Source organism: Tauraco erythrolophus, chromosome 15 (genome assembly GCF_009769465.1).
Source record: "Tauraco erythrolophus isolate bTauEry1 chromosome 15, bTauEry1.pri, whole genome shotgun sequence".
NCBI lineage: Eukaryota > Metazoa > Chordata > Aves > Musophagiformes > Musophagidae > Tauraco > Tauraco erythrolophus.
In genome coordinates, this window is record NC_141479.1 from 12,165,752 (window position 1) to 12,193,240 (window position 27,489).

General features: G+C 44.8%; 1 protein-coding gene across 2 annotated transcripts in view; it reads left to right on the forward strand.

Annotated features, from left to right (window-relative positions):
* Positions 1–13,450: 13,450 nt before the first annotated feature.
* Positions 13,451–27,489, forward strand: part of KCTD15 (potassium channel tetramerization domain containing 15) — a 38,376-nt gene continuing 24,337 nt past the window's right edge. The window contains exons 1-2 of one of the 2 annotated variants that reach the window (XM_009981653.2): positions 13,451–13,468; positions 14,895–15,070. In XM_009981653.2, the coding sequence (XP_009979955.1) occupies positions 13,451–13,468; positions 14,895–15,070 (194 nt within the window). Of the gene's footprint in view, positions 13,469–14,894; positions 15,071–27,489 lie in introns of those variants that run through there. The other variant, XM_086621283.1, reaches the window with a different exon arrangement.

Here is a 27,489-nt window from a genome sequence, read left to right on the forward strand (position 1 = left end):
AGCAGCTTCCCTGCCTTTCCTGTCACCTGGGGAAGCCACTGCAGCAGTCACCCACCCTGCTTTATCATTGCCCAGATGCGTGAAAGAAGAACCTTTAATCCTCTTGGAAGAACTGCCCTTTCCACAGTCAAAACGCGTCATAGTCCCCTGCCATTCTGAGAATATGGATGTAGATGCAGATGCCTGTGAAAAGCAAGTAAATATCTGGCCCACCTGAGGGAAAAGTCTGCTTTTGAATTTCAGGCCTGTGACTGAAGAGTGAAACTCCAAAAAGCAGCAAATGCAGAAGCAATCTGGGATCCTTGTGCCGACCCAAGTGTAATTCTTACTCACATCCCTCATCATTTAATCATCTCACCAGAGCCAATGACGTGACTCATGTAAGCAATCATGTGGTGAGCACTGGCATCCAGGTGAGAAACGGGTTCCCAGTGTGTTGGGCCGCATAAAAGCATTGCTGAAAATGAAAATTCCCAGTATCACCTGAAATTAGATGCAAGAATTGAACATAGAAGCAGCAAAGGAAAGGACTGGGGGGTCACAGTGATGTAGACAGGACCTACGTGGCCTTGGACGCCTTTATGGTTCTATTGACTGAAGATCATTTCCACTTGTTTAGTTAATTTACCCTTTTACTATTAAATCCCCGGTTTCTCAGAGAAGAAAGGTTCTGAAGTTGCTTGCCAGCAGATCCCTTGGTTATTTTGTAACTCAGGAATATCTTGCGAGGAACATGAGGTCTAGAAAACTAACTCCAAGATGAAATTCTACAAGGAGAGCCACTTCTGAGCAAGCAGATGAGCAACCAAGGCTGATCTCCTGCATTACAGATAATGCAGTGCATTCAGAAGTAAGAGATTAATGTGAAACACTGTTTGACACTAGGACTTTTTGAATACCTTTATTCACCAAAGACTATCACATCTGAAAATTTACCTGCACTTTTTTTTCCAAGAGGATGTCTTGACAACAGAAAGCTTAACTGAGTAACATTCACAAAAATATTAAACATGCACAACGGTTCTTTGCATAAAGCAGAATGAGTATAATGTTCCAAAAATGGACAAAAACATAACCGTATAATGGCTGCTACAAACCACTTTAAGAAGGGCACTATGCTGGGTCCAGTATCATCAAATTATTTTTATTCCAAATTGTATTGAACTCATCTGTTAATGGATTCCTTCTACAAATTCCACATCTCAAAGGCTAATTGCAAACTAAAAGCTGGATATAAAACTACAAATTTGAGTGCCTTTAATAACTTTTCAAACTGAAGACTGCCTACAAGGTGGCAAAACCTGTGGCATTGTAATAAAATACTTGAACTAAAGGCTGAACAAGGGTTTAACAAAGACTTTAGTTAATTCTCTCCTCTGTGCACCATTCAATATATATTTCATGATGAGAAATATGCCTCTTAATTAAGGAGTTTATTCCAACAAGAAAGAAGGCATCCTGTTCTTCTCTTTCTGGAAATGTGGAATAATCCAATGCTTAAGAAGTTAAGAGCGCAAATCCATGAAAAATGATGCCGCAGCACATGCATCCTCAGAAATACAGGTAAGTACGATTTCTACTACTTGGCAGTGCTGTTTCTGTATCAGACTTTTGGGGACGCTTGCTTTGTTAACTTCACATACTTGCACAACATCTGAGGTGATACCGTGGATATTAAAATGTTTACAGAGTTGCGATTCTGAAATTTTACTCGCACTGAATAGCAGTCTCTGCTTTTTCAACCAAACACACTGTTCAAGTAAAGAAGTATATGCCTCTGTGTCTGCCTGAAAGGATGCCAGGCAGGGGAAATGAAAACCTCTGAATATCTGCATATCTGAAATCAGTGAAGCAAAGGAGAAGAGACCATCAGGGAGACTGCTAAGGTCCCTGATTCTCAGGCCCAGTGTAAATTAGAGCCCAGCTGGCAGTGGTACTCGGGAGACCATACGCTAGCTGAGGATGGCTGGAGCACAGCATGTTTCAACCATATGTCTGACATACTGCCTCCTTTCCAAGGGTCTCTGGCATAGCGGGATTTGGATAGGCTCTTGCTCAGCTGGCCAGGTTCAGAGCTCTCCTCTTCTTTGTGCTAAAACAATGGCACTGAGGTTGCAGCTCAGCTCTCCTCCCCAGCAGGCCAGGAGGAGCAGCACTGCTGTGCATCACCCGTTTGGTAGGAGCATGTTCTCACCACAGCATGTGGTAGAAACGCTCCATCTGAGCCCGCCTGCATCGCAGGTGGGCAGGTTTAACCATCAGGGCGGGGGGTCAGGATGCAGAAATCCTAGATCACAACACTGTTATTGTTCCCTTTCTATACTGTTAGCAGTAATGAGTTTTGTTCTGTGGTGTGTCTCAGTCTGCAAGTTAGTCACAGTCCCACAAACTCCAATTCACTATTCGTTTCATCCAACAGATGAACATCACAACCTCAAATTAATTTTTTAGTTTCCACCTTCCATTTGTAGGGTTTTTTCCTATTATTTAGATAGTTTGCAACATAAAAATGTGCTTAATTCTATCTTCACATGCCGTTAAATTCAGGTTCTGGTTTAGCAGCCAAGAAGTCATCCCCTTGCCTCCCAGGAGAATTTATCTACGTTGTCTGGGGGTCACAACAGCTGGTACTGCCTTTCGTTTAGAGCTGACCTGAAAGTGGAGTGGTTGAGGACGTTCCCTTCCCTGCCACTGACCTTGGACTTGCCCTGGTCTTTCTTTGACTACTCTGTCCTTTTTGGAATCACGGAGGATCTCCATATCTAGAAGAATTTGCTCCATTTTCTTTTTCCTCCATTTTCATGTCATTGTCATGGTGCTTTGTTGAGCTGCTGCTCTCTCAGGTTCTGTCCCAGCCACGCATGATCCAGACCCCTCAATCCGTTATTCGCCACAGAAAAAAGCACACTGAAATGCTGCTATGTAAATAAGAAGCAATTCACCTATGATTCTAGATGTGCCTGTGCCCAAGGACCCTAAAAACAGTAAATGATTTGCTACAAAGGAGCCATTATGGCTCTTTTCTTCATTCTCTGTATTCTGTTAAGTGATATTTTTGCGGTTTAACATATTCCAGACCTTTGCTGGCAGAAGCAATGCATATAACCTCCCTTAGAAGTGTATTCAGTTGGGAGCTGCCTGGCTACACAGGATTTTATACATCGTTCAGCTAAGTCAGCGATCCATATGCAAAAATCAAGCTCTCAGGGACACCATGTGGATTTGTGACATTCTTCAGAGTACTTTGTGTCTCTAATAAACCAATGAATGGATTACACTCAGCCATAAAAACGTTTTTCCTCTCCGTGACATATATAATATGGATAAGCTTTATTTAATAAGTAGCTAAAAACTAATGCCATGCACGTTACTTAAACAGGTTAAAAATATTCCTCAGTATTGTAACCGCTTAAGAAGAGGAGTGAGAGCACACAACAAAATGGCAACATATAAAGCTGAGAAACACCGTGCTGAACGCTGACAGGGGATATCTGGATTAAGTCAATTTCATTTTGGAAACTATTTTTGGCGTATAAGAGTTAGAAGTAGAAGAGACAGGCAAACCTTTCCTATACTGTATGTCCTGACAAGCTATTTCATCTTGGCCTTCCAGTGTAGATTACTTCTTTGTATCACACTGTTGTCATGAGTTAGGCACTGGATAATGGATAGTTTTAAAAACAGCCCATCTGTATTTAGTCAATAAAGTAATGGTTTGTAAACTCACTCAGCAGCAAGCTGTTTCTTGAAAAGAACAGAAAAGCATTCAAGGGAAGAAAGTGACAAGACTTGGTGATTTCCTAATGATCAGATTTTGTTCTTTGCATGGTCATGCCTACTGCTCCCAGGAAACCCCTTATCTGCTCACAAATGACAAACCATTATTTGACTTAATTAGCAAACCCTGGGTCAAGTTCCTGTTCCAGAATGATTGGCACTGCTACTGGCTTGAAAACTTGCTTCAACTGGGAGATGTCCTTAATTCTTCCTTTTTATTATTCCTTATATGTCAACTGACTGTAGCGAGCGTTGGGATTTCAAGGTGCTTAATATTTTCAGGTTTCTTACAAGAACAAACTGTTCCGGTGGCTCAGCGTGTTTGTAACATCAGCCTTCCACACCTTCTGCTCCTGTCTCATGCTCAGTGACGAAGCAATGGTGCTAGTCACAGGATCCACAGCTGCCTGCTCTTTGTATTCAGATGTGTTTATGCCAGCTGCCTCTGTGGCCTAGGAGACAGGGCTAAAAGCAGTCACATCCATGAAACCTCACTGAAGGCAAGAAAGTCATGCAGGCTTTGCTGACTGAAGGTGCACCAGAGTCCAACAACTTCTGAAGCACCAATTTCTTACTCGATTCTTCTCTCTCCAAATAAAAGTCCATCTAGACTACAGGGGAGTCTTAACTGTGACTGGGAAGAGTATTAATCTACATATAGACATAGATTCCGTTGTTAAAGGAACAAACTTCTAATTCTCATTTATCTGCTTTAAACATTTCATGAAATCATCCGTTTTCTCTCTTTTTTACTGCTTTGTCTTAAAATGCCCAGTACATCATGGTACCATGATGTATTAGAGAGGAGGGTCAGGCAGTCTGTGGGCTTCTTACTGAACTTTTTGTAGTCAGTGGGAATACTGGTATCATTGCCAGGAAGCCAGGATCAAGCCTCAGGTTAAGATATGTAACATAAGAAGTCCTGAAGTCAGGCTCAAACCTCAAGATAAGATACATAATATAAGGAAAAGAGTAAGGACTAAGACAGGATGAGGCCTACCAGCATAAACTCACACAAGACTTTCAAGAACAACACCAACTCAAAGTTGTTGTTAGTCTAATTCATATAGCATGGTGTAGAAGAGAGAGATGTTATTTTTCAATTCATGATACTTCCTTTCACACAGTCAATAAATTTCAAATCTGATAATTGCAAAATATATTTGGAACATCTTTCTGGTAGGAAATTTATATTCCTTCAAATCGGCATCTTTTCACAAGCTAGTAATTTTCTGTCCTGTAAAATATACACAATTTGTTATTTTTGGAAAACACACACACAAAAAAAAAGAGCAAAATGAGCTGGGGTTCTTTACGGACTTCTCTTTCACACTGTCAGTGTCAATAAATTTTTACTTGTTTACCTGTTCATTGAAAAATGTGGAAGCGACCTATGGAATAATTAGATAAAAAACAGGTTACAGAAAGGCTGTCCAATTCCATTTTTAAGTAGCTGCACAAAATACAAACAATTGCTGGTATGAAAAATGTCTGAAGTATTTATTTTGAAGTATTTAGTATCTTAATAAACACATGCTGGGCATTTGGCCAAGAACTTTTAAAACACCTATGATAAGTTGCCGCTTTTAATTATAATATCCTGCAACCGAGCTCAGGAATCTCCTGTTACAAATTTTGTATTGCTTTATAGGGAGGATAGTAGAGTTGTTGAGAAAATAAGTTATGTTCGGTCCAAACAGTATTTCTTCTTTTTTGTTCACTACATACTATTTAGTATTTTCTTTGTACACTTCTTAATAGTTGAGCTTTAAGTGAAACTCTTAAAACAACATTAGGATTCAAAATACAGCGGAAGATTTTATTTTCAGGGTCACGAGTAGCGTAGCGAGATTTCTCTCTTAAACAATGACACTTAGTATCTCTGTAGTTCTATGAATACTTTTGAAGTGTCATATTAAAACCAATCTCTTGGCCTTCAGGCAAAGAGAAGCAATTAGTCTTGGAGTTGTGAATAAATAAAAATCCATTTATATACCCGTCCTTGACACGTACCTTGCAAATCTTAGAAACTTCATCTAATGGGAAAAGAAATGTTAAATCATGAACACCAACACTAATCATATTGCAATGTTGCTTCCTAAAACTGTTTAGTTTATATCAATCTTTTAAGTATTAATTCATATGTATATATTCATACATATTGAAACACAACAACAGAAAGGAATTCACACGCTCGAGTGAGAAGAAAGAAATGAGTGAGTGCACACTGAGCTGCAACGCGTACCTTTATTACCCTCCACGCTAATACAGGCAAGAAAAAAATCAAGGCTCTCAAGTACATCGTCCTTTTCTTAAATGATACCCTAAAAACAATCCCACACGAGGTACGTACCGCCTGCACGTCTTTTTCATCCCAAGTGCTACTGTGTCTTTGCTTTGATCTACAAACAAACAAACAAAAACTCAAACCAAATCTTTATTAGCCATGCACCCCATTTCCATGCAGCACAATTAAATGGTACCTGTCACAGATGTGTTGGGATGAGTCAGAAAACAATTTCTACCTTTTGTTCAGTGAAATATTTTTAGATCTTCTCTTTCCTCTTTACTATGCCTCAATGCAGAAGCATCCTACTTTTACGACGCTGATTGCTGTTCGAGATGCTCGTATTTATTTTTCACTTAGCAGTTAGTAATTCACAGAGGAAGTAAAAATTATGATGCCAAGTCATCCCTAATAGTCTGCCTGCACCCCTACAGAAAAGCTGAGTGAAACTCGGGCTGCGTGACAGGTCACCCAGTCTTAGCGGAGCTCGTCCTCCCCGCGTGCACTTGTTGAGCGGAGCGCTGGGGAAATGAGACTACTTGGGCTTGTCCAATGATCAGGTGAAGCAGCTGCCTGGGGACACTCCTGTGTTCGGAGGTTATTTTAGAATAAAATCCATCCCTTTGTGCCATGCTCTCATCGACAGAGAGTCCCAGCCCGGAGATCAGAGGTGGGATGGTGACCCCCACCAAGGATCGCACCTGGGCCGATGGGATGGTCAAGGAAAACAAATTTTAGTCTGTTCTGGATGCAAATCTCTCTGCTGACCTAGTTCTCATTCTCCTTTTCATTTCAGAAGCTCAGCTAAAAATCCATAAATTAAGGAAATTAACTGATGGAGCCTCCGGCATCTTTGTAAGCTATTTAAATCTTTAAATTTACAACATCTTCTGCATATATCAAGTAATTGAACTAACTGCAGGGATGTAACTTTAATGAGAAAATTTCCCTCTTCTCCTGTAGTTTGTACTCTTAAAAAAAAAAAAAAAAAAAGCTACCCTTAGGAGAAAAGTTTCTGTTTATTCCTGCTACGGAAGAGAACTTTACAGAAAAAAAAAACCACAACACCTCAATTTTAGGGGGTACCGCCTGCTTTCCTCCCCTGCGTCCTGGCGGGGCGGGGAAGCCCCGCGCGCCCCGGGCCCCGCTGCGCGAAGGGGAGCGCGGGCGCGGACCGCGGCCCCCTCCTGCGCGCCGGCGGCCTGACCTTTCCGGCAGCCGCGCAGCGTTGCATAACTGCGCTGCGCGGCCGCGCTCGGCGCTAGTAGGCGCTGCAGCCCGTCGAGTGGCCGCGGCTCGCCGGCCGCTGGGGCGAGCGGCCCTCCGCGGGCGCGGTAGGCGGCGGGTCAGCCCTCCCCGCCCCGAGCGCGGGGCGCGGACGGCGGACAAACGCCGGGGCCAGACCGCGGGACCGGCCGCCAGCTGCGGAGTGCTGGGGCGCGGAGCGGATCCGCACCCCCGGCCCAACTTCTTCCGCGGGGAGCAGCGGGGTGCGGAGTGCGCATCCCCCGCGGGGGCTTGCAAAGACGCGCAGGCATCGCCAGCCCCGCATCGTTGGCTGAAAGTTGAGGGAGGGTTTTGCGCTTTTTTTGCCCTTTTTTTTTTTTTGGAGGGGGGTTTCCCTGCCGGCACCCCCGTAGCGCGCTGGCCGGGCGCGCTGCGCGCCCGCGGAGCCGCCCGCGGAGCCCCGCGCCATCGCGCCGCGCGCTCTAATTGAAATGGCGCTTTTGGCCGGGGGCGGGCTGCCAGGGCGCTCCGCAATAGCACAATGCATGTCGATAGACGTCATTTGGTTTTAATGGCCTACAGGAAATTTGGCGTTTACAATGCGAGACATTAGCAAAGGGTGAAAGGGAGGGGGAGGCAGGATGGATGGATGGATGGGAATAATTGCAGCCCCCCCCACCCCCCGCCTCCGAGACCCCCCGTCCGCACGCCGGCGGCGCTGGGTGCTGCGGGGGAGGGGGGGTGGGTCAGGGCTATTTTTTTTTATTATTTATTTTTGAACTTGATCTAGTTTATCAACAAGTGCAGAGTGGGTGCTACCCTAATTGTAACAGAGGAGTCAAGAGATGTGAGAAACGTGCCCTGTGTTACTTATTTGGGAGCTGAAAATTTATGCCTAGTTGAAAATGCCCGGGGAAATATTACATCAGACCAAATGACAATGATTAAAATCAGCTTTTTTTTCCCCCTTCCCCCCCCCCCTCTTTTCCTCCTTCTTTTCAGTAAGTCTGTTGAAGGACGTGACAGTGGCCTGATCCTCCCCAACACCGAACCGTTATCCCCCGGCCGGGCCGGGCCGGGCCGGGCCGGGCTGCGCGGTGCTCCGCGGGGTAGCGCGGGATTCCCGGCCCGACCGCGGCGCGCGGCGGGGCTCTGCGGGCGGCGGCGCCGGGGGCGCGGGCTGGGGCGCCGGCCGCCTTCCCAGCCTTTTTCATTTTCAAGGGTTGTGTTTTATTTTATTCGGGGGGCGGGGGGGGGGGAGGGGGGGGGGGGGGAATAAATCTGGAGACCTTCACCAAAAGGAGGAAAAATATCCAATTTTCATCGCAAAATTAGCTAGGGCGAGAGCAAAGGGCTGAGCTAATTGTAGCCTAATCCTCTGCCCTGCAGGCGTTTGCAAAGCCCTGAGCAAGAATTCGCTTTTTTTCCTCCTCTTCTCCCTTCCCTCTGTTATTTAGAGACGGGATTATTGCCTTTCTTCTCATAACAGCCTCGGCAGTTTCATTTAAAGGCTTTTTTTTTTCCCCCCTCACACACACACGCTTACACACACACACACACACACACACACAAAATAAATAGAAAAAGAAGCAGCAAAAACGGGTAGAGAGCGAGGAGAGAAGCTTTAAAAATAATAATAATCACAGCAGGATCTGCGGAGCAAAGATAGTAATAAAAGCAAAAAGCTGAGCCCATCCACACACAACCCCAGCAGAGCCCAAAGCCAAAGGGGGGCTCGCAGCTCTCTTCTGTGCTCAAGGTAAGGAAAGCGGCGGCGGCGGCCGCCCGTGCCGGGGCCGGAGCGCGCAGTGCGCGCCGCGCCGCGCCGTGCTTTGCATTGCATCGCATCGCATTGCATCGCGCTGCACCGCGCCGCGCGGCACGCTCGCGCCTTCGCTCGCTCGCTCTCTCCTTTTTTTTTTTTTTTTTTGGAAAGTGCCTCTTCTTCAAACTAACTCGGCTCTTGGCTCCGGAGGAGAAGCGGCGGAGGGGTGTTTTTTTTAAAGCTACAGGACCCGTTTGCAGCCGCCCCGCTTTGATCGCGCTGCGTGTGTGTGTGTGTGTGTGCGTGTGTGTGTGTGTGCGCGCCTGTGTGTATGTTTTGTTTTGCTCCGCTCCAGCATGGGCAGCGCCGGCGGAGCCCCGCGGCCCGGGGTGCCCGCGCTCCCGCTGCCGCCCCGGCCCCGGCTCTGAAGACGGCCAAGCCCCAGCGCGGCGGAGGCAGCGCGGCTCGCTCCGCGCTCTCGCATGGTACTCGCGGAGCCGCGGCCGCGCCGCGCCGCGGGGGTCGGGCGGGCGGCGGGCGGGGTGCTGCGGCGCGGCGCGGGGGTGCGCGGGCCGGGGCGCGGGGGCTGGCGGCGGGGCGGCTCGGCACAAAGGGAAGGCGGGCGACAATGGGGAGCGCCGCGTATGGAAAACACGGGCGGGCTGTGAATGAAACTCTGGCGCCAGTGAGAGTGGAAGGCTTGGTTTGGGGTAGACTTCAAACCACTCTAGGCTATAGTTTGCATTTCTGTTCCTGCATGCGATGTGGCACACTTCTGCAAAATTAATACATTAGCCTGGCTAATGCTCACCACCATTGGCTGCACGGAAAATGTTCCCGATCGGGGATTCGGGGTTGGCTTTTTTTTTTCCCCCTTGCATTCATCTAAGACATCTCCTTTCTTGTTATGTGGGAATAAGTAAAGGACGCCATGTTGTGCTTTTTTTTTTTTTTGGTTGAATTTTACCTTTGGGCATACAGTGTGTTCAAAAGAAAAAGGCAGAAGTTGAGTGACCGGGTGCGTTGCTCGCTGGTGATTTCCCTGACCATCAGTAGGGAAAGGCATTTGGGTGACGTGAAACTTGCACTAAATAAACTGGAGACTGCTGCCAGAGATAGGCGGGTTGCGGGGGGGTGAGGGGGTGGGAAGGAGAAAGCCTTTTCTTTTTTTTTCTTTTTTTCTTTTTTTCTTTTTTTTTCCTTCCCTACCCCCCCCCCCCCCCCCCCCCCCCCCCCGTAACTGGAGCTCCAGAGGGAGCTCCCCCCCTCCCCTGTAAAGTTTTGGGCACGATCTCCTCTGTTACTCGGTCCAGTGTTCAGTGAGGCAGCGTGGAGGTGTGTGCAAATGTTTACGGACTTTTAATTTTGGATCATCGGGCCCGAGGTTTGCAGTCGTCCGTTCCCCCCCCCCCCCCGCCCCGCTTTGTCTTTAGGCTCGGTTCACGGCGTAGGCAGTGGCTCCGGAGGCAGACCCGGGCGGTCGCCGTCCCTGTTTGTAGAGACAAAGGTAATTGCCAAGTCTGTAGCTGTGCCCCTCCGGCTGCGCCCAGCGCGGTCTGGGGACACGCAGCCGTTGCCATGAAGTCACGGGAGCGCCAGGGGAACTTCTGCAGCCGGTCACTGCCCCGGAGCGCTGGGGATGGGGCGGTCGGGGGCTGCCGTGGGCGGTTTTACCCGCGGTGCTCTCCGGGATCTGCTGGTAAAGCAGCGGGGTCTGCGGGGAGGGAGCCCAGCCTCCCCGAGAGCCCGGCCGGGTCGCGGCTGCGGGTGCTGCTCCGGTTGCGGGTCCTGCAGCCGGCTGGACCCCGCTGGGCCGGGCTGCGGCCCCGACCTGCCCTCGCTCCGGCTCCCCGGGAGAGCGAGCTGCTTCATGGCAGGTCCTTAAACCTGCCGTTTTCATTTCACGTCTTAAATGTGCATGAAGGAATTAAACTGCACGAGTGAATAACAGCATTAGTTTCAATTAATTTTTATCCTGGCAACAATAAACTTTAGAAACAAAGCGCTTTTACATCCTTAATTAGTCTTGCTTCCCATCTGTAGTCTTTTAAGTGCCTGCTCCTTGATTTAACTTTGTCCCTCCTTCAGAGCCGCCTCCTTTTTCATTCTTTTCCCTTTTTCTTGTTATCCCTTCCAGACTGCTGCCTGTTTCTTGCCTGCAACCTTTCACCTCCCTTGTCCCTATCTGTCTGCTCTGCTCTGTGCAGTTTATTTCTACTGTATTTTCCCAACATCAACAGCAGTATTGGTTACCATGGCCCCGAGCTATGTGCAGAGGTGGGAAAGCTTCATCCGCCCAAAAGTTCTTACACTTTTGAAGTCTTTCTTTTAGTAGGATCTGAAATGTATCATCTAGAGTGTGTATTAAATGAACAGTATTCCTGAAGGCTTTAGAGCAAGAAAGGCAACACCCTGGAAAATTCTGCAGTCTTTCAGCATTCTCTGCCCTAGGGTTATAGCCCTGGGCACAGAGCTGAATGGAGCTCTTACAACTGCCTTCTGTTTACCTTTTATGGTTAAAATAACAGCTTAGCAAAGAAGCAACTTCATGGAGAAACGATTCAGTGAAATCATCTCAAGCTGTAGCAGCATAGCTAGTTTAATCACCCCTAGAGAGCTGAACAACTGTGAGCACAATGGGACACAAAATCATTTTGTGTGTAAATGAGCATGGCATTGTGATTATTTCACTTTGCATGGGCAAATAGTTTTTACAAGCAGTACTTATGCAGTTAGCTTAGAAAGGCAGAAAAAGATAAGCTGGCTCTGAAAGATCTTGGTGTGTAATGTTTGAAAAACTAAATATTCGGATAATTTGGGAATCAGGCTCTATTGATTTTGCCTTCAGCAGGTTCCTGTGTTACTTATTAGAGCAGGGTTATTGCCTGTGCCACTGGTTGGGATGCTGTATCCTGTTGTAGGCAACTAAAGAGCAAGGATTATTTTACATGGTTTAATAAATGAAGTTTGTTAGTGTTTCTGCGATATTTACCCTTAAGGTTTTAATTTTCACATCAGTATTAGAAAATACGTGCATAAAGACTTTCACTGGATAAGTACATTTAGGATTTTGCTTTGTGCATAAAATAAGTATGTTAGTGTGATGAATTTTAGCTGCGTTTTACAGTAAGAAGAAGAAGAAGAGGGAGTCATTACAAATAGGGTTTTGGTACCTTAAGAAATAGGGGATATTTCTTTTTTTTTGAGCAATAGGAGTGTTTTCAGTGCCCTTTATGTAGTGCTTAGCAATTATTCCCCTTGATAGTTTGCTCATACAAAAATGATTGAATTCCACAACTTTAATAAAAATGTTGGATTCGTATTTTTTAACACAAATCTTCTCCAAGCAGGGGAAAAGCCTGTGTTTTAATTCCCCTTCTCCTCCCCTCCCCCAAAAAGCCAGTGTCACCCTCAATAAGTATGAACAGCTATAAAAGTTTGAGAACTATTTTAGCTTTCCAATGATTTTCTATAATTAAGTGTTTTTTCAACACATGCTTTAGCTGAGAGATGCCAAAAGCAGAGGATTGTTCAAAAGGTCCCTCCAGTGAATAGTATAAATTAAATATCTACTGTGTGAGTATGGCCTCACTGAGAATCTCAGACTCTTTTCAGATCAAGGAATTTACTGGTATACTAACATTAAACAAAATCCTAAGATAGCAGCAGTGTTTAAATATGCACAAATAGATTCAGAGCACTTGATCTTTAGCTATCTGTGCATATTTTAAAATCGAAGTCTGTATTTCAAGACAAATGGTTAAATGTAAGATGCGTTTACAGAAGACTGAAGTCCTTTGATTTCATTTGGAGATTGTAACAAGGGGTGCAGATGAGCCCTAATTAGGCACTTGTTTTGTGAAACTGCGTGAGATTTATTTCTGAGGCGGCTCTGCACCATGCGATGTCTGTACCTGTATCATTAGTGATAATAGTTGGGGTCTGAACAAAGACAGGGTTGACATTCAGCCTGGATCTTCTGACCCTTTCATTTAAGTGAAGGAGTAGAGAGTGAACATGAGTTTACAGTGCTCTTTGGTAAGGAAAAAAAACCCCTTTGTCTGTGTTGTCAGACAGATGAGGCACCCACAGATTAGTAAACACATCGCTAAAATACTGTAGGTACTTAACATACTAAGTTGTTTTTAAAAGTTAGTTCTTTTATTTATGCTGTATGACATATTTACTGAAGATTGCCCACAACAGGCTCTTGTGGGAAACAAGGAAGCTACGTCTTCAGTCATGAAAGGATTCGATCACTTTCCTTGAAGGTGGTGCTGTAGCAAAAATGTTAATGCCCAATTTCGCATCGGCTGACACAGAAGTCCTAGGACAGAGTTGGTATTTGCGTCGTGTTCAGTGCAGATGTCCATCCAGCCTCCGAAGAGGAAAGGATGTGGATTCATAATGGGGTGATGTATTTCTGTGCTGTAGATGCGGGAAATTCTTAGGAGCTAAGTGAGATGAAATACAGTAAATGGAGATGTTGTGATGACTTTGTGAAGCTGTCCAGATGTATTAAGATTTTTCAGTCCCTTTCTATATAGCTCAGAATTTTTTTCTACAAAGGATGTTGCTAATTGTATGTTCATCGAGTGGCGTAGCCAGGCATCTTGTGCCAAATACTTACTGCTAAGAGAAAGGCAAGACCAGCTTGAGATTTCTAAGAAACATTGTCAAAGTAATGTAGGAGGAATGGGAATTCACTTTGCAATGCTGCATGTGAAGCGCTTGTCAGATGTAAGGAAGAGCCTGGATGCTTGGTAGCATGCTTGCAGAACAAAATACCAAGAAAATTAGATTATATTCAGAAATGTCGTCAACTATAATGTTTTGCATGTGTTGCTTTACCCGTAAGGGGGAGAATGGATGGACATTTTCTTAAACTTTTGTAAAAGGTTTTTTTCCATTTGACATGTATGCTGTCTATACCAATTTAACTGAAATCAGCTTTGAGACACGTTTCATGCAGAATAAGCTGTGCTTTTCTTACAGAAGAGAATTGAGGAATTTTCTTTTGCTATGGTTGTCCTGTTCATTTTTAAGACATTTCAGTATTTTATGCTTTGTGTGTCAGCTGAAGATTTTTGGACTCAATTCAGAAATTTCACTGATTTTCAAGTACTTTTAGGGCAGTAAACATTAGGTGGATTGTTGAATTTGTAATTTCACATGCCAGATTGTACAGTAATTTCTAATGCGTCTTGTCATGAAAACACAGGTTAGTTTATATACCTTCCTGTTTTCACTGCTTCCAGGTATTAACTGCCTTCAGTTTGAAGGCTTATTAGTTCTTTATGTCTGATATTAAGGCTTAACTGAAAATTATCCATTTATTTCACAATTATTGAAAATAAACCAGAAAATTGATCTTAGTTTGATGTGAAATTTACTACATGTATAAACTAAATGCCTTCGGTACTGAGGAAGTCACTAATTTAGAGATGTCTCGTTACCGAGACAAACTTGCAAAAACCCCTGAATCCCAATTCACAAATTGGTTATTCGTTTGTCAGGGGATATTTCACATCTAACACATAAGCCCGCGACCTTTAATTAGAATTTTGCAGTTTGTTTTATGCCCCTTGAGGCTGACACCTTGAAAAATTTTTTTTCTTGATTTCTTATTGCTAATAAGCATCTTTCTCTTACCCTCTGGTACTTTGAAGAAAATGATGCAAATACACTTAATTACAGTGGTGGCAATAATTTGTTAGCTGAATATGTGATCAGGCAGATGCAAAAATGATCTGATTAGATCTGTGATCACACTGGAAAGAAAGGTAACACACTGCTACATTTAAGAGAAACTGTTCTTTTTTTGCCTTCCCTTTGCAGGAGGGAAGAAGCATGTCCCGTCTGTCTCTAACACGGTCCCCAGTTTCTCCTTTGGCTGCTCAAGGAATTCCTCTCCCAGCTCAGCTCACCAAGTCGAACGCTCCCGTGCACATCGATGTAGGAGGACACATGTACACCAGCAGCCTGGCTACCTTGACAAAGTACCCAGACTCCAGGTAAGACCTCGGCGTCTTCAGGCACACAGCCCGTTCTTGTTCATTGCATCGAAAGACGCATGTACCTGTGAGAAATATTTCAGTGCAAATGATTTATTATATATTCGCCAGTTATGAATAATTCAGCTTCTGATTTATACAGTAACTTTGCTGGGGTTCTACAGAAAAAAAAAGCCTGTAAAATTTATGTATTATTTAGAGAGCCTATTCATTTTCTCTTTCAACATCTTCTGCGCTCTGCCGATACGTTTGAAGCACCTGTTGGTGTGCTGCCCTAGATTATTTCCAACAGTACCGAGCAACTTTCCTTCGCGTTTAAGGGAAAAAAAAATCCTTTTTTTGCTTCAAGAAAACAGCACAGCTCTGTTACGCTGCTAGTAATGGGTGCTTTTATTGGCCAGCCTGAGCCTGAACTCGGTGGTAGCTGCGTGCCTCAGTGGCAGTGGTCATTTCCTTTGGGCAGTGGCCGGCTGACCTGCTCTGTCACCTCGCAGCTGCAGGTTAGATTGGAGCTTTGCTTGCTTAAAGGTGGCTGATTTGTGCTGGGCAGGCTGGCGATGCATCTGGCAAGGTTTGTATAGATCTGGCTAGTATTATCACAGAGCCAACTACTGATACATCACATTATGAATAGATGTGGCATGAGAGAACATTTCTGTACATGACAGAGTCTTTTTATGATTTGCCCGGTTCCCAGTCCCATGGGGTACTCGGCACCGGGAAGGATGGAGGATCGTGGGCATCATCAGGCCTGTGACAGTAGCGTGGAAGGAACCACTGTTTTAAGGGTTAAAGCATATTCACAGGAGCACTATTTTAAAATATACATGATTTTGGTTTGAAGTTATGATCACTAAACCAGTTCAGCTTTTTGTCATTCAGACAGCTTATTTTTCAGAAGGGTAAGTGCCTCATATGTAACCAAGAGAAGGTGGGGATGTGCAGTGTCGGGGTGCCCAGCAAACTGGTTGAAGGAGGCACTATTGACTCAAAAGCAAACCAGAGCCCAGGTCAGCAGGTTTCATTGTCAGAGGTTTTGCTACCTACATGGCCAGTATTTCCATAAGGGATAGATTTATTTTTTTGGTATGACAGCCAGTGTAAAGCTTTAGTTTAATTTGAAGATTTTTCCTTTAAAAGAACTAGGGAATTTTTGCAGAGATTTTGGCAGGTTCCCAAGCAATAAATGACATTTATGGAGACACCTTGAAACGCCTCTGATGTCATAAAGCATATGGCTGTGATTTCATTCCAAGGAGAGGGAGCTGCTGAAATTTTCTGTGGAAAAGAAGCAATTATTAAAATACCTATGTTTTATGGCTAGGCCAAAAGGATACAATTTTTTTGGACAGTGTCTGTTTAATGATGTCTATGTGGTGGTACTTTAATCTTAGAGAAGAAATCTCTTCAGTGGGGAGAGGTTTGCAACAGAGAAGCAGACAAACACTTCCAAGTATAAAAAAAATACAGAGAAGATTCAGCCTTTGTAATGGAGTACCACATCTGTTTCCACATTTTAAAACATCACTGCTGACACAATTTTTAAAGCATGCCCTGTATCAGACTTAGTTAACAAAACCTTCAGTTATGGAACCTGTGTGAGAATACAGGTAAATTTCAGAGATTTTATTTAAAGATAACAGAATACTGATCTAAACTATTTTCCCCCGCTGCTTGCTAAATAGCAAAAGCGCATTTCTTCAGGCTTTGTATTTTGTTTAAACTACAAGTACAGAACCGTGACTGACCAGAGCTCACGTGCTCCCTGATGTTTTGCTGTGTATTGTCTTCTGTTTGTATTGCTGTGTTATCTCAGAAGGCTTGAATGCTTTTTCAGCTGCTGAAACTTCAGTTCTCACTGGAGTAACAGCTTACAGGATGAGACCTGTAAATCTCAAAAGATTAAATAGTAACAGTGTATATTTTTACAGCAAAAAATAACCCTTCACCCAAGAAGGACATACTGCTACATATATTATGAAGCTGGATGGAGGGTACACTAATTTTTTTATTATTTATTTATTTTTAAATTTGGTTTTCTGCAGTTCTGCATAGTGGACTTGGTTGGTTACCCCCCATTGAGTCTGGCTTGCTCTCATTCCAAGTTAAGGCAAAGTACTTGCAGTTATTTCAGTGGGGGTGATTGAAGCTCCTGATGGTGCTTTGCTGTCCTGGTGTGTTATCTTCCATAAAGGCACAGACTGTCTTTGCAGTGGTCTGGCTGGGAGAGGAATCCCGAGTCTCTTACAGGTGCGGGAGGAAGGAGATAGGTTTTCTGAGCAAGACATCTGGAAATAATGCCAGAGCACTGTTAGCTTATGCTCAGAGATAATGAGCATGGCCACAGGTAGAGGTATGGCCATACTCTTCTGCATACAGAGCTTTCTGGATTATTTTGGACAGCATATTAAACTCTTGGTTTGAGCATGAGCTTGAAAGCTTCAAATCTTATAAATCAAACAAATTTATACAATGTATTTCAGCAGAAGATGTAAGCATATGCTGAAATGCTTTGCTAAATCTTAGTTCCAGTCACATAAAATTTTTGTGCTTACTGAAATTGAAAGCTGTGAGAATAAACTTCCTCTTTATTTGTGTTATCACCTCTGTTTGTTTCTCTGTACTCCAAAATCTGAAGTAGGCTTCTAGCTTGTAGTGTGTACTGTACGTGTATGTTTAAAGACACATACAGATTGTGAGCATGTGTATAAATACAATCAGGGTATTCATACACAGAGACATCACATGCTAATAGGAAACACAGGGGAAAAAAAAAAGAAAAAATCGTCAAATCAGGTTTCTCCTTCCATAGTATTTTGAGGAGGCCTAATCTTGTTAGATCCTGAACAAACTCAGTTCACATTGACTTCAATGGAAGGGAAGAGCTCTCAGCAGCTTGCCAGATCAGGCCCAGCAGGAGCAAGTATAGATATGACCAGTTCCTGCCTATACCTGCTCTCCAGTCACCCCTCTGGTATGATATAAATTACACCTGACAGCAGGCAGCGTGATACATTTCTTATTGTAATTTGTTAGGATTGACTGTGCTCAGCCCACTCGGCTGGCTCTGCTTAGCTCTTCCCAAGTTAAGCGGTTGGCTCTAGTTCAGGGAGAGAAAGGATCTGATTCTGGAAGTCTTACTCACGTGAGTGAACGGCTGGTGATGTGAAGTTGGAGGCCAAATCTTTCATACCACCGATCCTGGAGTTGTTTTGGTGCAGCTTTGACAAAGTCTTTGATGTTGCTTGTATTAGCAGGGCTGCTGTGAGAAGAGCATTTGTCCATTGATTAAATTTGCATAAGTAAAGGGTGCCAGATTAGGCATTATGGAGGTAGACGCCCTCTTTCCAGTAAATTTTTATGGGCTGCATAAATTCTCTCATCTAAAATGGAGAAAGTTGAGCAGTGCACGACTGGTCTGCCAAAGGAGAAGAGGGTTAAACAGCCACTGTCAAAGATGGTTTCTGAATCACTTACGCTCACCTTAACGCAGTACTCTTAACACACCTTCCCAGTTGGCTTTTTGAAGGAAATACCATACAAGCAAGCAAGCTGGCCTTTCAGAGGGTGAAAGGCAAGAAAAATGAGAAACATATAAAAGAAATTGTGATCAACATGATGATGGTCATGGAAATTATCTCAGAAATAATATTACTGATCTCTTTTCCTGTAGCTCCTCGAGCCTGCTTTCCATGCATACCCGAAATTACCATTAAAGTTAACAAAACTTTGGAAGTACAAGGAGGCTGACGTTGTCATATCTGGATCTGAGCCTCACATTCAGAAGTTTATTTTCCACAAGTTCTCCCACCAAAACTCCCAACTCTGGTAGTTGTCAGTTACAGGTAGAAAGAAAAAAACAACCGTTGAATTCAGTCTAGTGACTCTTGCCAGCAGCATCTCATTTCTAAAGTAACTGGCTAACTAGACAAGTTATTCATATTTGAGAGCATTTCCTCTAGAAATTCCATTCATGTTTTCCCCCAGAGGACTTCTACAGCAGCCCCTTCACACATTGACACTTGAATATGGATTTATATGACAGATTGTAGAAGCTGAAAAAGCTCTAGCACATCTACAGAGTGAGTTGCAAATTGTATTTATCCAAGAGAGCAAGACAACTCTTACACTTAAAAACCAAACCCACATCAGAAGTCCAGGCTCCTAACAGGCCATCAGGAGTACCCAAAGTACCAGGTCATCCAGTCTCACTCCCACTGAGTTCTGCGGCAGACATCTCACCGATTTCAAGTGGAAAAAGAAGTTCCAAATCCCTGTATACCACAGCAAGCTCCAGATTCACGATTTCACTGGAAATTTTGATACCAAGTTGAATTTCCGTTGGAAAGCAGAACAGGATTTTTCATTGGAAGCTTGTCCTTTTCACAGCCCTGAATAGTGTTTTTATCTCAGAGAAGTGCTGTGAGCTCTTTGTGAGTTGTTCTGCTATAGAAGGTAAATATATTTACCTTACATTCTTGGCTAATTAGTATTTGTTGTATAACCCTCTATTAAAGATAACTATGTTCTTTTGTTCAAAACACATTCATAAAAGGTTATGCTTTCTGTGGCGTTAGTCATGCGACAAAAGCGAGCAGGAATAATTTTAATTGAAGTGGTGACATCCCAGTGGGAATGGTGGGGGTGCACAGACTCCCAAGAGCTTCCCCTGGACAGTTTGCAGCGCACCGTGTTTAGGACCTGTCAGACTGGACCTCTTTGCTCCCAGCCTTTCCTCTGAGTAACCTAAAGCACCCACCGTTCTTTGATATTTCTGATGGTTTTCTTACCTCTTCAGGAAAACAGAACTTTTTGGCCCCACGGCCCAAAGCGTGCTGAGCCAGTGCGAACAGTGCACACCCTGATCTCAGCTCTTGGCACCTGGACTTTACCACCCCCTTCTCAGGAGGCTCTGTCCTCCAAAGAAAGCCAGCACAGGCTTCACTAACTGTTTCAGAAACTAGTGACGTGACCTGAGCTGTTAGAAGACATACTAGAGTTTTCCAGGCATGTCCCTGCCTTACTTTTCTCTGAGCCCATGGACTTTTTTTAGTCATTTACAAAGGAGTCCCCTAAAGCACGTGCCTTTTCCACTGTTTCTTGACAAAACACACTGTCATTCTTGTATGGGCCCATCCTCACAGAAGCTCTTACACCAAGCATGACCTCTGTTTCTAGCTACACTGCAAGTATATGTGGTTTTTAATTCCCATATCTTTTCCTCCAGCACCTCCATCTTTCTCGTTGCTGGAGCTCAGCACTTGACACCTGAGATCTGCTTTTCCCCGCTTTTCTGCAGTCACACCAGGCTGGACCGAGTTCAGGGGAATGCTTTTCTCCAAGTTTTAGGACCCCTCTGTTGTGCCTGACAGAATATGATTGCTGACACCATATAGTCAGATACAGTGATTTCATAAGCTCAAACACACCTGCTGCTGAGGTCTACAAGACAGGATTTCCATGTCATCCTTTACACTGAAGGCTCCGCACTGGGTCCTGCTCTGCAATTCTTGGGAAGGAGAAGGGAAATTCTTAATTCAGATATGTTTAGGATATGTTATTCTCCAGACTTGGCATACCTGAGAACATCTCACATTTCTGGCATATGCAGGATCAATCCAGCATCACTCTTAGAATAGTTTATGTGCTGATGTCCTATCATGTGGAGTCATAATAATACACATGATGTTATTGCATGAAAACAACGTTCAGTTAGCAAATTTTGTCACTTACCCCATGCTGGCAGTTAGGGTGTAAATCAGTCCTTAAGGCTGATACTCCAGACAGGTTACATGGAGTGAAGACCAGATCTGTTCATAACCAGAGATTGTTGGTGGCTGCAAAAGCACAGCACATTCGAGTGCAGGATCTTGGTCTGGAGCAGAAGCGGGCCAGCACAGCCTCCTTCCAGTCCCATGCCGCAGCAGTCCTGCATCAGTAGCATCCGTCCTGACTTAGGTGTCTCCCAAACCTCTCCATGCCACTGCCATTCCATGCTGCTCACCCACCCTTCAATCCCTCCCTCATCCCTGGTAATGACTCTAGGCACAGTGGAGGATGTAGGCAAGTGTGCTGCCACGGCACATTTCACCCTTTGTAAGGTACCGCTCTTCACACCAAAGTCAGTAGTGGAGCACCCTGTCTGTGGGATGACACCAGGCTCTGACACTCCGGGGCTGTGAACTGGTTTATATTACCCAAAAGGCAAAGAGTTTCTGAGTCGGAGCCAGCAGCGCACATTCAGGCAAAGCAAAATGTGCCTGCATGTGAGCTGCAGCGCAAAGCTCATTAATTTTAATAGGTATTGGGAACTTAAACTGTACACAGACTTTAAAGCAAAACACCTGAAGAGGCAGGAGCAAGTGTTTTTCCTGCACGTTACAAATGCTCAGAGAGGCGGGTGACGGGTGAGGTGCACAAGCCTTGCGCACACGTAAGGACCCCGCACGGCAGCGCGGCGGCTCCGCAGGGAGGGCTGGGTCTGCCTCGGGTCCCCGTGGCGCTGCCCTTGTGCGGGGCGGTCAGCATGTGCTGCGGATGGGAACAAGGGAAAGAGCGGAATACCAGAGGTTTTGGTTATATGCGGTGCCTTTCCTGAATTTTCACAGAGATTAAGATCATGTTCGGTTTCATTTCATGCACCTGCAATTTAGAGATAAATCTGGTGAATTTTTCTTACTTGGTTGTTAACTAGGCAAATCTCTTCTTGGTTTCCAAGGGAGTTTTGACCAGCAGAACACAGTAGGAAAAAAATCCGTTAAAAAGGTCCTTTCCCCTTCCCATCCTCTGTCTCCCCCCAGCCTGGGTACAAGCCTGTGGGTGTTGCACTTACTGGAGTCGGAGTTGGAACGAGTGAAAGAACTCTTGTTCCCAGGCCACTGAATCAGACAGAGTAAACCAAACCAGTCTTTCCCTATCTGCGAAGCCAAGTACTGCTGTTTGTGTGGGTGCTGCGGGGCTGAGGTCACACAAGGCCACGCAGCGCTTCAATAAGCTCTAGCAAAGGTGCGGAGCATTAGTTCCTATGGGCAGAAGTGGGCTGCTGCTCAGATGCATCCAGCACAGCTCCCTGGCAGCGTGCGGGGTAGAGCACAGCAGGACAATGTGAGGAGCTATTTCCTCTGGTGGACAGACTGGCCGAGCAGCTGCGGCAGGAGTTGCACCAGTCCCGGGTCTCTGAGCACCAGGGCAGGACCTGAGCCAGAGGAGGGGCACACAGCTTGGCCTCTATGGAAAATAATCTGTAGTGAGGACGTAGTTACAGTTGGGAAGGATGATTAGTTAAATACCCTGTCTCTAGCTTTCACTAAGGAGAAAAAACCCTGGATTCAGGGTCTGGCAGAGCCCATGGCAGTACACCAATAGCAGATTTCCCCGCATTACCCAGGGCCATCATTGTGCAGCTGGAGTAGTAACTTTGGTGATAAAGACAAACAGTCCCTGTAACCCTAACCCTTCACTCTGGTGGCTTGGAGAGACAAGAGGGAAGGAATTTATGTAGAAACTGATTCTTCAGATCTGTCTGCATCTGCCTCTCCAGGATCTCCTACTAACTAGCATGTAGGGAGGCACAGCAGAGCAGAGCTGTCTGCTGTGATAAAGGTGTTTACTCCTTACTGGAGTCCAGAACCTCTGCCTTGCCCAGCACTACCACTGCCCAGGGACTGCCCGCAGGCTCTAGAGAGGAGAGCTGAGTTCACCCTTTGGGAGTACAAATCTTAACTGTGATTGGGTGCTGATATTGGGCCCTGTCAATGAGTGAGTTATTTGTGTGTTTACTTGGAATATTTGGTGAAACATACAAGAAAATACTGCCTAGCTAGTCCCTGATGAACACTTTTTCAGAAATTACTATTTCTCTGTATACATTTGCAGCCTGGTTTGTATGGAGTTTGAGGCATAAATGAGCAATACAGCATCTAGGAAGGAGCAGACCAATCAACTTACAGAGAGGGGAAACAGCAAATCACGCTCATCTGACCTACAGAAATTATGGCCGTGTTGCTACACCTGGCACAGGCTGCTCAAAAAATCTGAATCTGAGAGGACTGCATACTCCTATCCAGATACTAGCTTATTTGGCTCATTTAGTCAAAAGGAAAAACAGGCATCTCTGTGCAGCTTGGCTGTGATCCAGGAGGGTTGTCACTTACAGCCTCTGAGAGGAGTCCAGAAGATGAACATTGAACAGTATTTCCCGTACCTTCAGTGCAAAACTCAGCTGGCCTTGTCTCCTTTTCTGCTCTTGCTTTCTTCTTCTGCAATGATAACATGACTGTAGCTGGGTTACACTTACACATTAGTAATTCCCACCCTTCCTGCTTACAACAGATTGAAAGCTAGCCTGGTTTATTAAAACTCACAAAGATAACCCAGCAGATAAGGAAACCAAAAATTGAACTTTTTTTTACTAGCGCTCTTTAGCAGTTTCTGAGGTTAGCTGGTCAAGTACTCTCTCATTTCTTTCCTTGCTGTTTTTGCTTACCACTCACCTGACAGGGAACGTTGGTGCCAGCAGCACAATTTAAGTATTCTTCAGCAGTCATTTTCAGGGCAGCAACACAGAAAGCATTAGCAACATATTTTGAGAAAACACTCCATAGAACACTGTAGAAGTGACCTATCTCCTCCTTTTATGTGCTGGTAGTGGAGGCTGTTTTCTTGCTGATGATCATGGTGTAAAGTACTGCACCTGGGCTCAGGTTCACAGTTGTAGCCACTTCACAGTTAAAGCAAAGGGGAATCTCCTTTATTGATTGCTTCATGTGCTGTGCATCCAGCTCCCTCATGGCATGGAGAGATTTACATAAAGATGTGGATTTGGTAGCTTTGGGCTGGAAATTGTATCCTGAGGTCACAGCTAACCACCGTACCAGTGGAGCAGACGAGACGTTACCATTTCATATTTGGTCTTTGAGTACATGTCAATGGTGTTTGTCTTTTGATTTATAAAGACCCTGCGATGTCAAGTAGACCTGGTCTGCTTAGGGGGATATTTCGTGAACTACTTAGGAAGTTTATAAAACAGACTCCCTAGATTATGAAGCAAGAGGGTATCTGTTTCGTAAGGAACATGTTATGAAATGAATTTGTCTCTAGGCCTAACAATTATTTTAATGATCCCACTGGTGGTTGTCGTAGGTGTCGTTCTGTGTATATATAGTGACCTACATGCTCGTGATCATTTATGAAGTCTAAGATTTAAAAATACATCAGATTTGTTAGTTCCTTGCCTACTTTCACTGAAATAAATGGGGGTGGTTTGGATATTGGTACGTTGGGCCAAATCTCTCTTCCAGTGAAGTCAATGACAGTTTTACCGTAAGCTTAAATGGAAACAGAACAAGCCCTGTTCTTTTAGAAAACTGCCCTGATAATAAACCTGGCCAAAGTAATCCCTCATGCAACCCTGTTGACCTCTGTGGAGTTACGCCAGGGATGTATACTGCCGTGATGTGTGGAGAGGAGTTACGAGAATGTGAATATTGTATAAGATGCTTCTGCTGAGTATCTGCAGTACTCGGTCTCAAAAACATCTGAAGGTGTAAAACCAACAGGCAAATGAAGACAAAACATTGTGCATTTATGGGTGTGTGCACATACTTTTCCTGGTCAGACAGCCTTCCCAAAGACATGACTCTGCTGGTTTTGAAGGAATTACTCTGAATTTGTACCTGTATAACTGAAATCAGAATTAATCTATTCATGGGTTAATAAAATCTTTAAGAACAAAGTGCTTATTTAAATAGAAGAAATATGCAGGCATGCAAACAGAGGATTCATATGTGAAAGCATAAGGGAGGCAAGATCTCTCGAGCACAGCGTCACGAGATGGTGTGGAGGCTGCCAGGCTGTAGGTGACACAGGTCGTGCCCCATGCTGCCGCTGGCCACGTTGACTTTGCCAAGTTCCTCTGTTACATGAAATGTAATAAACTGACGAGTATAGCTAGTCCTTGCAGCACATCAGCTTGTTCCCTTGTGCTGTACTGACATTAAATGCATAATGTGGTGACTGAAACAGGTAAGTATTGTCAGTCACTCTCATCCCTGGTATAACTCCACTGATACAGAGTTACACCAGGTTGTTGGCTCTCCTGACTCATTTGAGAGCTGGGAGAAGCTGCAGAGCTGGGATTAAACTCCAGTGTTACAAACTCGTATGTCCATTGTATGTCTAGCAAACTGTCTGTTCCTTCACCTCATCTGCTGTGATTAGCATGTACTTCATTCTTTCAATGCTTAAAAAAGAAATGACACCGGTAAACATTTGAGAGCGGTTTGTTTTTTGTTTGTACCTGATTTGCTGTCACTCGAAACTCTGCCAGGCAGGATGGCTATTAGCTTCCCGTGTGTGAACGACTGCGTTCCTTGTTGATGCCGTCGGTGTGATGCCTGCCTGCCAATCAGAGCTGGGCACCAGGACACAGAGTCTGAGCAGAGGTACTCCGGTGTTCACCTGTACTGTGTTGATTTCACTCTGCTGCAGTATGGTGTGCGTTCAAAGGCTAAAATTGCTGCTTTTTTATCTGCTGAGGACCACATAAAGCAAAACGTGAAAGGAGTCCTGTACGTGGATGCTGGAAAGCTATTATCTGCATTTGCACCGTTACTCTTGGTCAGACTCAGAAGGGATCAGTTGGCAAGCACTGGAAACTCAGATTTGCACCGTAAAGCTGAAACGCTGAAGGAATCCCAGTCCAAAGGGCAGGCTCCCGTTACGCCTCTCTCCTAATGGAGTGCAGATGCTACCAGTGCCGCAGGTAATCCGTTTAGATCTGGTAGAAGCTTTTGCAGCAGCAAATCTCTCTCTTGAGAAAGTGGACAATGAAAACCAGGGACTCTTTTTAACCTCTTTGATGTCACACTGTGTTATGCCACCAAGTTGCACCGGTATGATTTAACACCAAAAGCTGCAGCTTTGGCATTTGGAGAATGTGTGCCTTCCAGGAGACCGCTGCCTAAATTCTGCTATTGCAAAACTTACACACAATTTCATGGACAAATTTCGCTAGTGGAACTCCATGGGAACTAGTAGATGACAATAGAGAAACTGAGTCCTCTGCTTGTGCTGGGGTTGTCTGGGAGGGAATGAGGGCTGAATGTGGGCCAGTGGTACTTAACACTGCTGTTGAATGAGGAAAAAAATTCAATGACTGCTTTTTAATCTTACAGAGGGGAAAAAAATCACACATGGATTTGTAACCAGTTCCAAACATATTTCCTCTTCTGTTCACATCCACTTATATTCTGTTTGCAGATGCGAGGGTTAAAGCGGGGCCCTGCTTCTGCTTTCAATTAAATCAAAGGATGTTTTGGCCTTGACTTCACTGCGACCAGAATCAAACCCATGACCATAGTATTGTATTTAAGAATGAATCTCTCACAGTCACACAAAAAGCCAGGTTCAGCTTTCAGTACCTCATCAAGAGTCCAACAGTAAACGGTTTTCTTCTTATTTTAACGTTTTTGCCAAGCTTAATTCCATGGGGCGAGCATCCGCTGTGCAGCAGGTGTATTACTGTCTCCTTCCCGGGTGTGGGTTCTCTCTCCGTAGCCCCTAGACAGGGGCTCTCCTGTTTCTCGAAAACTTGGCCACAGAGCCGGGCGTTTCCCAGTGGACGTGTTGGCGGGTCACTTCCTCTCTGTCCCGGCTCTTGTCTGGCTGCAGTAACAAAAAAACTACTGGAAATTCCTCTTCGGATTTGCCTTTCGTCTGCCAACAGTTCAGGCTCACCAGCAAAAACTATTACACAAGCCTTCCTACTTGGTGTGGATATAAGAGCTTTGGTGGCTGTTTTCCTTTCAAAATAGCTTTTTAACAAATCATTCTTGTAGAGAATCACAAGCAGTTACAGTCTGCCAGTAACTCCCTGCAGTGTCTTTTTGCCAGAGCAGGCGGTGTGTGAGCTGTGCTGGAGGTGTACAGGAGTGTAATTGCAGCACTGTTACATCCTGGGACTGGGCAAAATTAGCGTAGTTTACTCACTGGAGGACAGAAAGATGGGCTGCAGGAAAAGCAAATAGAGGAAGAATGTAAAAAAAGCCCTTTTTTTTACCATATTAGCATTCTCGGCAACAGAAGAGCGTTACCATTTAGCGAATCAGCATACCAGCCAACTGCCCAGGTGGCATGGGCAGTTTCTTTTAAGCAGAAAGCCAGTTCATCAGTACCCAGAGAGGCTGGTGTTGTTCCTGTTCTCAGCAGCAGAGTGTCAATGCAGTGGAGGCAGGCGCGGGCAGCAAGGGTTGCCTGTGTTCCTGCCCGTCCCAGGCAGTGCGGTGCTGCCAAGTCCCAGGCTGTACCTGGGAACTTTTTCTTGTGGATCTGGAAATAAATGAAAGAATTGTAGGAAAAAGTTGCTCAGCTTCCGTTTGTCTGGGATGGGAAGTAAAGTGCTGTGGCTTGAGCAGATTAAA